The 16,102-nt window shown below is 42.6% G+C and overlaps 1 protein-coding gene across 3 annotated transcripts in view; it reads left to right on the top strand.

Moving 5' to 3' along the window:
* Window positions 1-16,102, top strand: part of zmiz1a (zinc finger, MIZ-type containing 1a) — a 176,944-nt gene that overhangs the window by 138,658 nt on the left and 22,184 nt on the right. For 2 of the 3 annotated variants that reach the window (XM_061789374.1, XM_061789376.1), the window contains 2 exons: window positions 1,550-1,663; window positions 5,217-5,322. In XM_061789374.1, coding sequence (XP_061645358.1) covers window positions 1,550-1,663; window positions 5,217-5,322 — 220 coding nt within the window. Of the gene's footprint in view, window positions 1-1,549; window positions 1,664-5,216; window positions 5,323-13,142; window positions 13,296-16,102 lie in introns of those variants that run through there. The other variant, XM_061789377.1, reaches the window with a different exon arrangement.

Genomic DNA, 16,102 nt, shown 5'->3' with positions numbered 1-16,102 from the left:
CCATTCACACTTACAGTCACACCATCACAGAGTGGTAGTTGAACCCACGCTACCTGCACAGAAGTCAGGCAAGTAAGCCGCGATACCATCAGTGACTCCAAGGTAGACAATCTATCTTCAAATTGTGCTGTCATCCGCTTGAATATTGGAATGCAAATAAAAAAAAATCTGGAAGATTCTTGTCATCTACAACCATGATCAATTTTTACAATAAAAACTTCACTGAACTGACTTTGCAGTCAAGTAGGCAGTGAGCTGACTGATTTGTCTCAAGCCTCAGAAGGAATCAGTCCATCAGCTCATTGTGGGGGAATTTGTAGCAGCACTGCTGCGCTCGCTTATCCCTACCTCCCCCTTGTCCTCACCCAACCCGGAACGGCAACAAGAGCAGCCCCGTCCTCCCTCGCCGCTGTCCTTCCCTTCACACCGGAGCCCATGTTGTCAGGCAGAGCGGCAGTGGTGAGCATGTCGCAGCAAAAGGAGCTGTGAGTTCGCATGCAAGCAGACAGGCCCCTGCTGCAACTAGCTCGAATTCCTCTGGTGCCGGAGGCTGATGCGCATCCCATCAAGCGGCGGTGATGCCACCTCATATCACTCATGTAAAACAGGCTCACTGGGCAAGTGAGCCGTGGCAATCACAAACGATGAGTCACTCAAGGCCTTCCTTCTCAAGGCTCATGATATCGATGGAAGTTTGTAGAGATTTTCTCACTGGGCGGGTGCTGCGGGGGGCCCTTTTGTTACACGCAAAAAAGCCGCCCTTTCAGGAACCGTCACCTCTCGTTGGCCCCGAAGGACAATGCTTCTACCTTCTCTGCAGGAACTCACAAAACAACGCACTCCGGCTCCCCATGAGCATAATAAATGCTTTCAAGTGGGCTCAATCTCGCCGTGGCTCTGTGTCGTTTCGGAGCTATTAACCTCCTGAGCCGCAAAGAAAGGGAGCCCAATTTTTAAAACCTCTTATTGTGTCCTGCCAGCTAGAGTAGCCTTCAGACAGTGAGAAGAAAAGACTTGACTGTTTTGGGCCTCTGCGAACAAGCGAGAGAGAGACTGACAGACACTGAAAGAGATTAGACAACACACATCCATCGGCGATGGAGTGTGCACACATGGCTGCCAGGACATAGGTTGTTTGCTTTATGCACAGGCACAAGCCAGCCAGTAGGCTTTTGGTGCTCAGGCTCTGTTACATTCTGGAGAAGAAAGACAAGAACGGGGAAGGAGGATTTTGGTGGAAAAGATTGGGTGCGGGCTGTGAGGGTGATGGCTGGCCGTCGCCAACAGAGATTAACTAGAAACACTGGCACCATTGTGGCTGAGGGTGTGATCTTCTTCCCACAATGCAGTGGCGCGTCGAGTGGGCGTATATTGGACACAGTCAAGGTCCTCACAGGGTCACGCAGAAATACAAGACCTGGAATCAACAGGAGGATGAGCGTGAGGCTGAAAACAGTCATTGGTTCCAACTGTTTTTACAATTCGTGTGAGAAAGCAGGGAAATAACATCATTTCCCTTTGTTTCTGATGGTTCTGTGTGTTTGCACAGCACTTACAGAACCCGGCCAACTTCCACTCGGCGGCCACAGAGCTGCTCGACTGGTGTGGAGATCCCCGAGCCTTCCAGCGACCTTTTGAGCAAAGCCTAATGGGATGCCTGACGGTAAGCAAACATCAATTGTGGTTTTGAACTGGCATTTTTGGAACTTTTAAGGCAGTGTCAACAAGATAATTGCTTTGATGAATACTTGACATGAAACGTCCTCTTTGCTTTGTTTTGTGAGGATTCTAGTTAAAGATATCCCCAGCTATGGTTTAATAAAATTGCTTTTGTCTTCCCCTCAAAATATATAGGCTACATGTGATTCTGCCTATAGGGTTGTTATTAGTGGTACAATAGACACAAAAAACCTTCCCCAAGCTATTATGAGCTCAAGATCCCTACCGATTTTGAATGATATCCAACACAAAATGGTAATGTGAGCTAAAATCAACAAATGTCCCTTTTCAGCATTCTCCTACCACAGTGTTTTTTAACCATTATTTCTCCAATAGAGGATTGTTTCAGGAATTCTCAGGGGGAACATACATTTTTCACTCATCTGATCGTCTTCAAACTTGTAGGGCCTATTTCAGAATAGCTAATGATTTTGAATGATATCAAACTCAAGATGACAGAGCTAGTTACTGTGAAGTCCAATGTATGATCACTCAGTCTTAAAATAAAATGTACACACAATAATAATCTTTTGAGAATATCTAAAGAACTCCATTGATTTTGAAAATCCGACACAAGATTACTGAGGCATCTTTGTTGAAATGCATGACCATTTATAGATCTACGAGACAATTTTTACAATTTTAAATGTATACACATTAATAATAATAATAATCACATTTTTAGAGATTATTTGAAAAATCCTTTCATGGGTCAGGCTTCAACAGGATGTTCTCGGAGGGAAGTGGCTGCTGAGCTTATAGTGTCACAGGACAGGTCATCAGCAAGTTGCCGCATAGACTGGAAGAGTCAAAGAAAAGCACAGAAGTGGACAGACACCCTTGGAAATGTATTGGTCGTTGTGAAAAATGTACAGAAACATTAAACAGTAAGACGTGCATTGAAAAGTTTAGAGAAGGTCAAATTAAGTTCACCTGGAAAGGTTATTGTGCATTTTAGTTGAATCCTGAAATGTCACCCAACAAACCAAATATACCTAACTTTTTGTGAGTAGTCAATAAGCAAAAGAAAACTCCAATCAGTTCCAGAAGATCTTTGGGCTTGTAGAAGTAGATGTAGGTTTAATCTTCAAAAATATGAATTTATTGTTTGCCTCCATGTAATACCCCTCTTCATTATAACCATATCTAATTTCCACATCCATGAGTTATTGTTAAGTGTCCTTAAGTCCCTTTTAAAGGTATAATTACTATTATTCTTGTTATTATTGTTCTTATTGTGACATTTAAGTCTGTTTTGTATGTTTGTATGAGCTTTTCTAGTCATGAGACCGTCATCAGCTCAGTGACTGTGAGGTTGAACTTTTGTGACCCACTGTGGAATGCACGCACACACACGCACACACATACACACAATGCTAGAAATGTACTACGGGTACTAGTCAACCCACTGTTCTCCATTCATTAACAATCACTCACCAATGTGGTGGGAGGGCCAGAGTGCCGCCTGCCCATTCTCCAGCAGGTGTCTGATAAAATACAACACTCTCGCGCGCACACACACACGCACTTTCACATGCGTTGAAATCAAAAGGCTTGGCCGAGCGAGATCAGTGAGAAACACTGGAGGAGCATTGTTCCTATCACAAGTGGTAGCGTGAGCAAACAGATAAAGGCTCATTAATGTGTAAATCACAATAAAAGCCTCTTAGAGTCTGATAAAGAGCCATACAATGCAGCCAAGCACTCAGCATGGCGCCCCCGTCTATCTGCTAAATTGCTTCATTAGGCTCTGAGAGCAAACAGTTCCTTATCGGGAGAATTACAGCGGGCGGCACGTGCATTCTTCCTAGGATTTTTGTCTTCTTCATGACGTCATTGTCTCGCTTCCAAGTGTCCAAGCACGGAATATTAATACCACTGCGTGCGATCTTTAGCCAATGAGATATCCTGCAGCTAAATGAAACGGCATGCACACACGGGGACGCCTGTTGCCTCTGGCATGTGGAGGAGGTCATTCATTCCCTGGTGGAGCTTTGGCTCCGCAACCAATAAAGGATGACATGACAGATACACTGCAGCTTCTTTTGTCCCTCAACAATGTGGTTTTATTATTATTTTTATTTATTTAATTAAAAAACAAATTATGGAGTCATGTGTTTATATACTTTAGAGTTTGTAATCTCTACATACCAAATGAAATAAATCTAATTTATATAGCACTTTTTTGAAAATGCAACACAGTGCTTTACAGAGATAAAAATAGACAAACATTTTTGCCACCTGATGTGCTATAGAATGTACAATGGAACCTTGTTTTTTCCTGATTAATCCATTCCAGAAAGTCAGAATCTGAATCTTTATTTGCCAAGTATGTCAAAAACATCCCCTCCTGGAAGCCGTCACCTAATCGTGGTGGAGGGGTTTGTGTGTCCCAATGATCCTAGGAGCTAAGTTGTCTAGGGCTTCACGCCCCTGGTAGACAAAGCACGGCTAAAAGACCCCTATGATGAAAAATATGAATGGATCTAGGTTTCCCTTGCCCGGACGCGGGTCACCAGGGCGTCCCTCTGGAGCCAGGCCTGGAGGTGGGGCTTGAAGGCAAGCGCCTGATGGTCGGGCCTGTACCCATGGGGCCCGGCCAGGCACAGCCCGAAAGGGTAACGTCCCCCTTCCCATGGGCTCACCACCTGTGGGAGGGGCCATAGGGGTCGGGTGTAGTGCAAGCTGGGCGGTGTGTCAAGGCAGGTACCTTGCCGAGCACTTTTGCAATTTGTGAATGTACCTGTACTGCACTTTTAGTGTAGCTTTTACACATGCAGGTAAAGTGTGTTTGATCCCACATTACAATTGTTAGGTTCATTGAAAACTTTAAATTGTCCATAGGTTCACGTGAGTGTAAATGGTTATTTGTCTTTTTTTGCCCTTTGACTGACCTGTGTGCAGTCCAGCTCTCACCCAAAGTCAACTGAGCTTCACCAAGGAGAAGCACTGTAGAAAATTGATGGGTGGGTGTAGTCCCTTTGATACTGTACATCTTACTAATGTACTTTAAAATTATGTACATTTTTTTTATGCTTCTAGTATTAGAACAACATGGTACCCTGACTGACCTTGGAATGAGCAGCAAAGTGTGTTTGGAGGTCAGAGGGAAGCAGAGCATAGTTGTCATGTGTTCAGATAAAAGAGAAAAGCGAAGGCGTTTTCTGTTTAGAAGCTTTACCCTCCTGAGTCCTCTTTATTACTGTCACTCAACGGCGCTTACATTCAGGCCTGTCATTCTGCTACTTCGTGTCTCTTAAATGCACCGCCCACCCTTTTTTATTTGATTTATTTATAAAAAAAAATATTTTTTTGAAGCTGTGGACGACAAAGGGGTAATGAACCACGGATGACTTGTTTAAAATAATACTGCTTTTTTTTATTTGATCTTTAACCGTCACTGTCAGAATCGAGGGCTTGTGAGCAATTCTGCTGTTTCCATAATAGATAAAAACGACTGAGGGGAAAAAAAAGTTATTTTTGTTGTTTTACTTTAGGTGGTGAGTCGTGTGGCGGCCCAGCAAGGCTTTGACCTGGACCTGGGATACCGGTTGCTGGCTGTGTGTGCTGCCAACAGGGACAAATTCACCCCCAAATCTGCCGGTAAGACCCCCATCCCACCCTCATAAAGGGACCAAACACAAATGCAAAGTATTATCTGAAATTGTACTAACAGTAAAAAATAGCGTTACTGTGCCTGCATATTAGATTGCTTTACTTCATTAGTAATGGTGAACTTTTCAACTAAAGTAATCCCAGTTATTTTCCATTTCTAACAGGCAGCCATTTTCTATTTCCTTTTTCTTTTCCATATATTTTTCTTATTATGTACAAAATCATACTAAAATCTTGTTGTAAAAGAATCACACATTTTATCGAATTTATTTTTGTCAGGCAATGCACAAATAGATGACATGTCAGAAATCAAGTCAGTGGTACGTTGCACTGTTTTCTACTAACTATAGAGTGATAGATACATGTTTATTTAGATGCTTATTATGTACGAAATCCTGCTAAATTATTGTGGGAAAAGCTGGTCCTTAAGTTTTTACATTGAATCGTTTGTTTTTATACTAACGATAGATAGATGGATAGATGGATAGATGGATGGATGGATGGATGGATGGATGGATGGATGGATTGATGGATGAATGGTTGGATCGATTGGTATGATCCCAGTTAGCTATTTTCTATTAATTGTGTATAAAGTATGTTGCGAATTTGTACAAAATTATTTCAGAATGTTGTTGTTGGGCAGGTCATTGTTTTTCCATATAATTAGATGTCCGATGTTCAATTAGTGTGAACAAGTTTACACCAACTGGCTCCTCATGTTTGCCAAAAGTCGTTTCTCAGCTGCAGTGGGAAGCGACTTAAGTGGGCGGCCAGACATCAGTGCACCATATCGATCGTCTTGTTTCTCTCAGTCTGGGATAATGTAATTGTTGTGCAGGCGTGGCTTGGGCCGCCTGTCTGACGTCCAAAGACTCGTCCTCGGGTCTCACGCGATCTAATAGAAGGGAGTGCAATGTTTTCAGGAAGGACGGGCCGTTAATGCACGGCGGGCAAATGGGGAGCTGGAGTCTAATTACCATGGGTGGAGATGATGCAGGCTCACATGTGACTCAAGGCACATCTTACTCACTGTGCATCTTCCCTTTATTACAAGCACGTCTGAGGCAGCAGACTGGGCAAATACACTGTACAAAAATGACAAACTGAATAATTTTTGCTGCTCTGTGTGGCCCATGATCACATTTTTTACAACTTGTGTGTAAATGTGCAGGGTCGGCACAAATCGCTGGCAAGCCTGCGTGGCGACACGGGGATGCAAATGTGACACCCGAGAGGGGGCGAAGCAGTTTGGTGCTGCTCTGAGTGGGAACCCTCGGGGGAAGGGAGGAAGAGCAGCCGGACTTTAAGAGATCAATCACACTGTCGCTTTCTCGCGGAGCATCACTTTTAAAAAGGAAGTTGATAACAGAGTTAATACGGTGGGCACGTTAATGTAGATATAAAAATCTATCACCGCTCCAAAGTACATTGCTACCTTGACTTACAAGTCAAATTTGTTCCGTGACTAAGCTCGTATAACCGTATTTACTCAGAAATCATTTTCATTTTCATTTTCCTCTTTGAAATGAATTTAAGTGCCATTAATCTGTTCCAGGCTCCCAAAAACACCACATTTTCCATCCATCCATCCATTTTCTGAGGCGCTTCTCCTCACTAGGGTCGCGCGCGTGCTGGAGCCTATCCCAGCTATCATCGGACAGGAGGCAGGGTACACCCTGAACTGGTTGCCAGCCAATCGCAGGAAACATACAAACAAACAACCATTCGCACTCACAGTCACACCTACTGGCAATTTAGAGTCTCCAATTAATGCATGGTTTTGGGATGTGGGAGGAAACCGGAGTGCCCAGAGAAATGCCACGCAGGCACGGGGAGAACATGCAAACTCCACACAGGCGGGGCCGGGGATTGAACCCGGGTCCTCAGAACTGTGAGGCTGATACTCTAACCAGTCGTCCACCGTGCCGCCACACCACGTTTTGTTTCATGTTAATTAAAAAAAAAACCAAAAAACATTGTAAAATATTAATATAAAAACATAGTAAAACATTAAAAAGGACAATAAAGAAATAAACTGGCTTTATGAAATTGAAGCTATTAAACTGAATAGCTGTAGAGCGTAGACTAATACAGGGGGTCTCGATTTACGACCGTTCTGTTCCTACAGCGGCGAGATAACCAAATTACTAAAATGGGATAGAATATCTTTAAGAAGGAAGCTTTGTTGTCGTTGCAGTAATCCACAGTGCAATTCAGTATTGCACATACAAAAAAAAAAAAAAACCAGTGAAGATAAATCATAGCAGTGCTCAGTAAACTGCATTCAGATAGCATCCGAGCATGTGAGCTACCATAAGCACTGGCAGCTAACAGTACAGTAACTTCTGACATTTTGTCTTAAAGTGTAATTAAAAATATAGTTTACTTATGTTGCACAAATACACCCAAATCTTACAATCATTTGCATATTAAAATGATCAGGAAATCAAGAGTGGTCAAAATGTTCCTAATATTGTGGCCGGTGTGTTGTGGAGTTATGAGAGAATGGAGGGAGGCAATTATTCTTCAAGAGCAAGAACGGCTTTTCCCCATCTCACACTAGTGTGTATATAAATAAAAAGTGACTAAGTGCACACATCACCAGTCAAGTGGAGTGCAGAGACTCCACACCGCTGATTGTCTGGTGGTTTTTGGGATTAGCTCATTGTTCTAATCCATAATCCCATGAACATCTTTTCAATATCTGCCGCTTGGTCGGATTGCATTAGCACTATTAACCAGTAGCTTTAATGTTAGTACACTCGCAACTATCGTCTTATTTCAAGTTTCACTGCGACTTGCCATATTTGATAGCTGGTGATGCTTAGGGTTTATGTTTACTTATAAAATCTTTAATTGACGATGTGGTCGGTACGCCGCTGTTGAGCAAACACCCCCCCGACCCCGACGGATTTAGCTGAGAAATTCAGGTAACAAATCAGATTAGCTTCATAATCTGTCAGGGGTTTTATAGTTGTCTTCCGTGGCATCGTAGCGGCCCTCCAATGGGCATGGGTCATGATAAAGCTAATTAGCAAGGCCGTGTTATATCCAATTGTTCCAGTTACATCACTAAAAAAATCTCTTAGCAGCCCACTGGTTCGTAGTCACTGGTTTATATTATTGGTTGACTAGCCATGAAGCCACTTTGTGTTAGTGCTAGCATCAATGCTAACCATACTGGGGATGCACCGATACCACTTTTTTCACACCGAATACTCACATGAAAGTACAAGTACTTACATGTGATTACCTATTAATAAATCATAGCACAAACTTGTCCTCTTAGTGTTTAGCACATTTCAGTTTGTTTCTATCACTATCAATATTTTTAATAGGCGTATTTTATTATTATTATTTTTTTTTTTTTTTTTATCTGAATTTTACTTAAATGATTTGTGTTGTGTTTCAGCCTAGGTGGAAATATGTGCTCTCCTGACTGCTATTAAAATTTTGGGTGCTCTTTCTGTATTTATTGCAGAGTATTTGTATTTTGGACATGAATTGACATGCTGAGGATTAACGGCAGCTGTTCTTGGAATGATAGCAACGTTTAATGTTTAAGTCCGAAGCAGGCTGCGGCTTGTCCGCTGCTCAAAGTCACAATGATCCACTGAGAAGTTCACAAGACGTGGCTGCTGATCGCATCTCACAGAGACCGCTAGCCACTCGGTAGGGCTGCGTGGTGCACTCTTTGCCGGGCCAGCGAGGTAAACAAGCTCACAAGCTGTGTCAACAGTGACCGAAAACTTCCAGGGTGCGGCTGTAGAAAACGGTTTTACACACACAACAAAGTGGTCCAGCCGCCCCGTCATTGCCACAATTCAGCAGGAAGTGGGTGGAAGACGAACAGATCTCCCTTATTTGTCTTTCTTAGGGATCATATACTGTACACCAGGAGTTCAAAACAAACATTTATTTTTATTTATTTTTTTAAATACCTTTGAAAACATACTGTGTCATATTTTTTAAGCATAAATGAACAGCATTACATGTCCAAAGTGTATTTTAGAGAACATACAGACCCTTTCCCAAAAAATTTGAATATCATGGAAAAGTTTATTTATTTTCATAATTCCATTCAAAAAGTTAAACTTTCATAGATTATACATTCAGGGCCCACAATTTAATTAATTTCAAGTATTTATTTAAGTATTTAAGAGATGACCGTGGGCTTCAGCGGATTATCAAACAGAGAAGATTCAAGAATCTAGCAGAGACCCAAAAAGAGTGGAATGAGGCGGGAGTCAAAGCTTCAAAAACCACCGCATTCAGACGCATCCGGGAGATGGGTGACAACTGTCGGGTTCCTCGGGTCATGCCACTTCTGAGTTTGAGCCAACGTAGGAAGCGTCTCAACTGGGCCAAGGAGAATAAGGACTGGACTGTCGGCCATTGGTCCGAGGTCCTCTTTTCCGATGAAAGTCAAGTGTGCTTTTCATTCAGGAATCAAGGTCCAAGGGTTTGGAGGAAAACGGGTGAAGAACACAACCTAAGCTGCTTGAGGTCCAGTCAGTCCCCACAGTCAGTCATGATTTGGGGTGCAATGTCCAGTGCAGGTTTTGGTAAACTCTTTGGTAAACATTCTAAAATCCAAGGTGACCCCCAAGTCTACCAGAATGTTTTAGGGGACTTCATGAGTCCTTCTGCTGAGGAGCTCTTTGGAGATGCAGATTACATCTTCCAGCAGGACCTGACCCCTGCCCATACCGCCAGAAGCACCAAAACCTATTTTGATGCCCATGCCATCACAGTGCTTGACTGGCCAGCCAACTCGCTGGATCAAAACCCCATTGCCGAATCTTTGGGGTATTATCAAGAAGAAAATGAGGGGCGCCAGACTCAAAAACAAAGAAGAACTGACAGCAAGCATCAAGGAAATCTGGGCTTCCAAAACTCCCAGGCAATGCCAGGGGCTGATTGCCTCAATTCCACGGTGCATCAAGGCAGTGATTCAAGCAAAGGGATTCCCAACTAAATATTGAAGATTAACATCTCGTTTTGAAAGTACCATATTTTGATTGATTTAATGTGACCCTAATTTCTTTTTTTTTTTCCCTCCAAAAACTGAGAAGTAAATGTTGATTTCTTCACAGTATTCAAATTTTTTGAATTCCTGATTCCGTGGGTTTTATGAGCTGGAAGCCAAAATTATGTAAAAATAAACAAATGAATACTTGAAATTGTTTAAATTGTGGGCCCTGAATCTATAATCTATGAAAATTTTACTTTTTAATGGAATTATGGAAATAAATAAACCTTTCCATGACATTCCATTTTTTTAGAAAGGGTCTGTAATTAAGGACTTGATAAGTAACTGCAAATTGAATATCAAAATAGCACAAATTAAGTCAGTCAGGGCTTTCCACTTATCTGCACTGAGTACAAATTTAGTAGGAACTTTGTTTAAAATAGACAAAGTTGTGCAAAGTTGTGCAAAATTGTGACTTTTTAACATGATTTACACAACTTCGGGGTTTTCAAACCTGGGAATTAGAGTTGGGTGTATTGATACTGAAATGTCGATACGCAGATGCTCCAGCATTCATAGTATTGCAGTTGATTCCCTGGACAAAGTGTCAATATTTATATATATTTTTTTGAAACCTATTTTTCATAGCCGGCACGGTGTAAGCCAGTACATTAGCTCATCTGCCTCACAGTTCTGGGGACCGGGTTTCAAATCCCAGCCCTGCCTGTGTGGAGTTTGTGTGTTCTCCCTGTGCTTGGGTGGTGTTTCTCCGGGCACTCCGGTTTCCTCCCATGTACCAAAAACGTGTGGTAGGTTGATTGAAGACTCTAAATCGCCCGTAGGTGTGAATGTGAGTGTGAGTGAGACTGGTTCAGGGTGTACCCCGCCTCCCGCCCGGAGATAGCTGGGGTAGGCCCAAGCAGTCCGCGACCATAGTGAGGATAAGCGGTAAAGAAAATAAATGGATGGATATTTTTCATAACAATAATTCTCAGTTTTAAATCATTGTCTGAAGTCATCATTTATCGCTGATTTAATCACATTATTATTAGACCTGAATGTAAAATTTTAAAAACTGTAATGTTGAAGATGGCCATTTGAAATAGAGCTATTGTTAATCATCCTTTTTGTATCAATATCGATATTGAAATCAGCAATACTTGCCTCTTTTTTTACTCAGATCGGCTCGTTATTGTTTTCATGTAAAAACTTAATAATGACAGTCCGATTAACCACAACAATGTTATCGCTGTTGTGTTTATAACACTTGATCAGCAAAGTATGCTTTTACTACACCGCTACTGCATCTAGCAGATTCTGAATATTTATGCAAACTTTTAAATCCACGCATACACTGATGGAGAGTATTACGAAGACTAGGGATGGACCTATAGCACTTACTACGAGATTTTCATTAGTTTTGATGGTCATTGTGAATGGCGATCTTTACCCAAAATAGAATGCAACAGCAATGGTTGTCGTGTACTTTTAAAATGACAGCTTTTGTGATGTAGCTCTGGAGAACTCTAGGAAAAGTGCTACATTCTTTCATACAGAGCCAATCAACCTGACAAGACTTTTTATATTTAATTAGTACCGAGGGTAAGAGCAGTGCGCTGAATTATTAACGGCTTTATTTTTAGCACACCGGCCTCTCCTATAACACTGGTTTTGCTTTAGATGATGAAATCCGCTTGCAACACCAAACTACCTTTAGAAGTTCACTGTTGAGTTTGTGGACTAAACACTCATTAGTTGCACTTCCAGCCCTCTTGGCTCTGTGGGTCCTCAATCAGTCACCCGCTAATTGGTTTTCGCTTTACCCGAGACGCTGAACCTGGTGAAGAGGCGCCGCTTCGCACACACACAAGACGTCGTCTTGTCAAAACCGGATGAGCAAATGATTTAAATCTTTCTTTTGTTCTGGGGTTGACTGATCTGGCACCCACACCTCACGACTAAGCTGCTTTTGCCGACGCCCACCCGCCCCCACCTGTCATCCCTTAGGGGCTTTCGGCACACCCTCTTCAAGTAAAACTGCGTTTTAACAATGCTGCCCTTGTTTCAAGTCTGCGTTGGATATCGATGACCGAGTGTCACACACTCTGACTGTCTTAGGCCAGCTTCCCTACATTAGGCTGAGACCTGAGAGTGGTGACAGGTTCGGCTTTTCCCCCTTCATTCATCTGGGGCCAAGTCATCGCTACGTCGGGTTGACGTTTGGGGCGGGCGAGGCTGAACTCGGATTCACCCTCAACTTGATGTTTTTGCTCTAATCTCTGATGTGTCGTATTAATCGTGAGATGGCGTCACGATGACACTGTTAGATCCGAATCTGCAGTGTGCAACCCGACGAGTCGCCGGTGTCTTGATTGATCTACACGATAAGCTCCGCCCATTGCTTCAAGTGGGATGCAGATGTCAGATGATGTATTTATGCAGGTGCTTTTCTCTGAGGCATCCATTACATCACCTCAAGACAGAAGGGTGAGAAGCGCCATAATATCTCGTGCTCGCTATCTCCACTTCACTTTGCTCCTGCTTGCTGTCTTTATCTGTGACTCTCATCCTTTCTCTTTTACACCCCTCTGCCCCCTCCTCACCGGTCTATCCTTACAAGCCACCCACCCCCTCTCCACCTCCGGGCTGTCTCCAGCGCTCCGAAGCCGGTAGCAGGTACAGCAGGAGCCCATTAGCGCAGAGCCCCCTGCTCTGATTGGATAAGCCGGGAGGAACCGGGAGACTGCCTCTGAATAATTGATGTGCATTGTGCAGACGCCGGACAAGGGGAAACAGACAGATCAGAGAGCAGGAGGAGAGAGTGAGAAAAAATGAAAATGTAAGGAGGGGAGTGGGGGGCGAGGGGGGGGGTCATAAAAGAGAGCGATAACGTGCAGGAAGCGGCCAAAGCTCAGAGAGTTTCAACAGGAGACACTTTGCACGGTGACCTGAATTGGATGACGTGTGCAGGGGTTGCGTTCAGCTCGGGGTAAGTTAAGTGTGTCTTTTTGTGCATGAGTGCATGGAGCAGGATCTGAGGTGAACAGAGGCCGGCTGAGCAGCTTATTTAGATTTGCTGCCGTTAGATTCACTGTCATCACACCTGTCTTTTTCTCCATTAGCTTGCCTACGCATTAGGCTCAGTGTGGAAATGTGGTGCATTTAAGCTGTGCTTGGCATGCTTACAAATGAGTCCACAACTGTGTGCCGTTACTACGACTAAGCTAAAAGAGCGGGATCAAGACGGATCAGCTGACCACAGGTTGACCTACATGCCGCCTCACGGGTCATACTTCTCTCTACGTGCTGTACGAGCACACGTTCAGGATAGCTTGCTGGTCGAGGCTTATTTTTCAGCTACGAGGATCATGTGATGGATTGGACTCTTGGTTATGGTTGGTCAAAATGGGCCATCCATTCCATGTTTTGGACAACTTCAGGCTGTTATTTTCACAGAATAGAAGAACATTTTCCATCCATCCGTCCATCCATTTTCTGGACTGTTTATCCAGGCAACATAAAGAATGTAAAAAGTGTGTGTGATTGTCAGTAAAATATTCATCTTTAATAATCTCAGTGACTCAGAGATTATTTTGTGTGTTAGGTCACAGTTAAATGTTGTCATTCAAAAGGATAGTTAACAGTTACCTTACCAATTATCTTATTGTTGGGCAGAACTTACATATTTAAAAGCAGAAGAATGTGTCAATCTCTAGAGTTAACCCCAATAGAGCAGATTTAAACCTAATAGAACATGCATTATGACTACTCGGTGGTTAATCTCTACAACCAAGTAGTTAAGGTTTTTGGCCTTCTGTCCACATTCAAACTGTGTTAATGGGTTTTCCTTTGGACCTGTCTCTATTGTATGACATTCGATTGGACTTGTAAATTACATTTATTTGCGAAATATTCAGTAGGTCACTTTCAGTAGCAGAACAAAGTGTCAATTTCCAGACTTGAACCCTATAGAGCAGTGATTCTCAAAGTGCGATACGAATACTGCTAGTTGTACACAGGCTCCCTGTATTGGTACATGAAATAATCACTGAATGAAATGTTCAAACTCTGCATATTGGCTTGGACTTTTTGTTTAATCCAGTACAGAACATTTCAGTTTATTTAACTTTTAGATGCAATATATTTGCATTTACCGGTGGTACTTGGCAAATCAAGTATTTTTTGAGGTGGTACTTAGTGTAAAATGAAAAAAAAAATGCTATAGAGCATGCATTTTATCCACTAGATAGGACAGTAAAGGAAGTAACCAACCCCCTCCTTCCAAAAACACAATAACTGAAACCAATAATGTCTTTTATGGTACATATCCACTCGCAAACAATTTAGGATGCATGGTGTTTGTCTCCCTTTTTATGATATTATTATTTGATTGCTTTAACATTTTTTCATTATTCTTTTTTGTAATGTAGATAGCCATTTTTAAATAAATAGTGACTGCTTTATGTGAATAGTTATAAGCAATAAGAACAATTTAAGGTGCAACAGTATTTCTCTGTATTCAAACCCTATACACAGTTTACAGTGTTAATTCCCTCGTTTTAAAATTTGTCATTATTGTACTTTTTCTGGACATGACTTTCTTCAGGCTTGTGAATGGCTGAAGTAGTCTTCAAGCTGTTGTCTTGTAGAACCACCTGTTGCTTTGGCATGTGTTATGTGGATTGTTCTTGCCATTGTTGAGAACATACACCTATTTGCTTGCCCCAAAATGTTGTTTTATATTTTGTTATTATATAGTGTAGGCCTAATGGGAGTGATGTCATAATTATTGTAACATGCATCTCTCTTAAAGGCGAAGAGCATGAAAGGGCGCTCGGACAATAAAAGCTCCCGCGGGCCATTCAATCCCAATTTAACCTTAAAGCGGACAAATTCATCAGCGAACAATAACACAATCTTGCACTGGACCATGTCGGAAACTATTACACTGCACCACTTCCAGCTGAGTGCGGGATGACTTGCAGCACTTCCTGTTTGGAGACACTTTGAGTGACCTCTTGACTCACTTGTGACATTTTGACGGCGAACTGCGCGGTGGCCATTGTTTTCGCAGCGGCTTTTACCCGTGAATCATCGCCTCGCCCGCCGTCCTCGGCGCCATCCTCCCACTTAAAGGAATAGGAGCTCAGTGTGACGATGTGCGGATTGAGATTGTGATTTCTGCCAGGACAGACCAATGTCAAGTATTGATAGCTGTGAGGGTGGAACTCTCAGTGCCTCGGGCTATAATGCATCATCAATTCAGCTCATCCTCTCCTGTCTTCACTGTAATAGCGGTGGAATGTCATCACATTTTAATCACGGCCTTATGTAATTGCACTTTTTTTCTGCCCCCTTGTGATTTCCTTGAAGGAACAAGCGTGTGCTGGTCATGGAGATAAGTAGCATGACTGCTTATAATTAGCCATGTGATATTTACTGTGGGGGGAGCTGTTCACAGATGATAAGAGCTTCTCGTTCACTCTCCATGTGAGGTGCTTTTCTCTACCAGCCTGTCTTGGTGTTTACTTGCTTGACATACAGACCTCTTTGCTTGCTATTTTTGTCCACGAGAATCATATTATCTGCTTTTGAGTCAAATGTATTCATGGGAGGCAGCACAGTGCAGTAGTGGTTACCACATCAGCCTCACTGTTCTGAGGTTCAGGTTTGAATTTCAGCTGTGTAGTTTGCACGTTGTCCCCTTGCTAAAGTTTATACATCCTAGAAACATACGTTAGGTTCATTGAAAACTCTAAATTGTCCGTGAGTGCGAGTGGTTTGTTTGTCTTAAAT

Source organism: Phyllopteryx taeniolatus, chromosome 11 (genome assembly GCF_024500385.1).
Source record: "Phyllopteryx taeniolatus isolate TA_2022b chromosome 11, UOR_Ptae_1.2, whole genome shotgun sequence".
NCBI classification, from domain to species: domain Eukaryota; kingdom Metazoa; phylum Chordata; class Actinopteri; order Syngnathiformes; family Syngnathidae; genus Phyllopteryx; species Phyllopteryx taeniolatus.
Note: the sequence above shows the minus strand (reverse complement) of the source record. Positions and strands in the feature narration are given on the sequence as shown.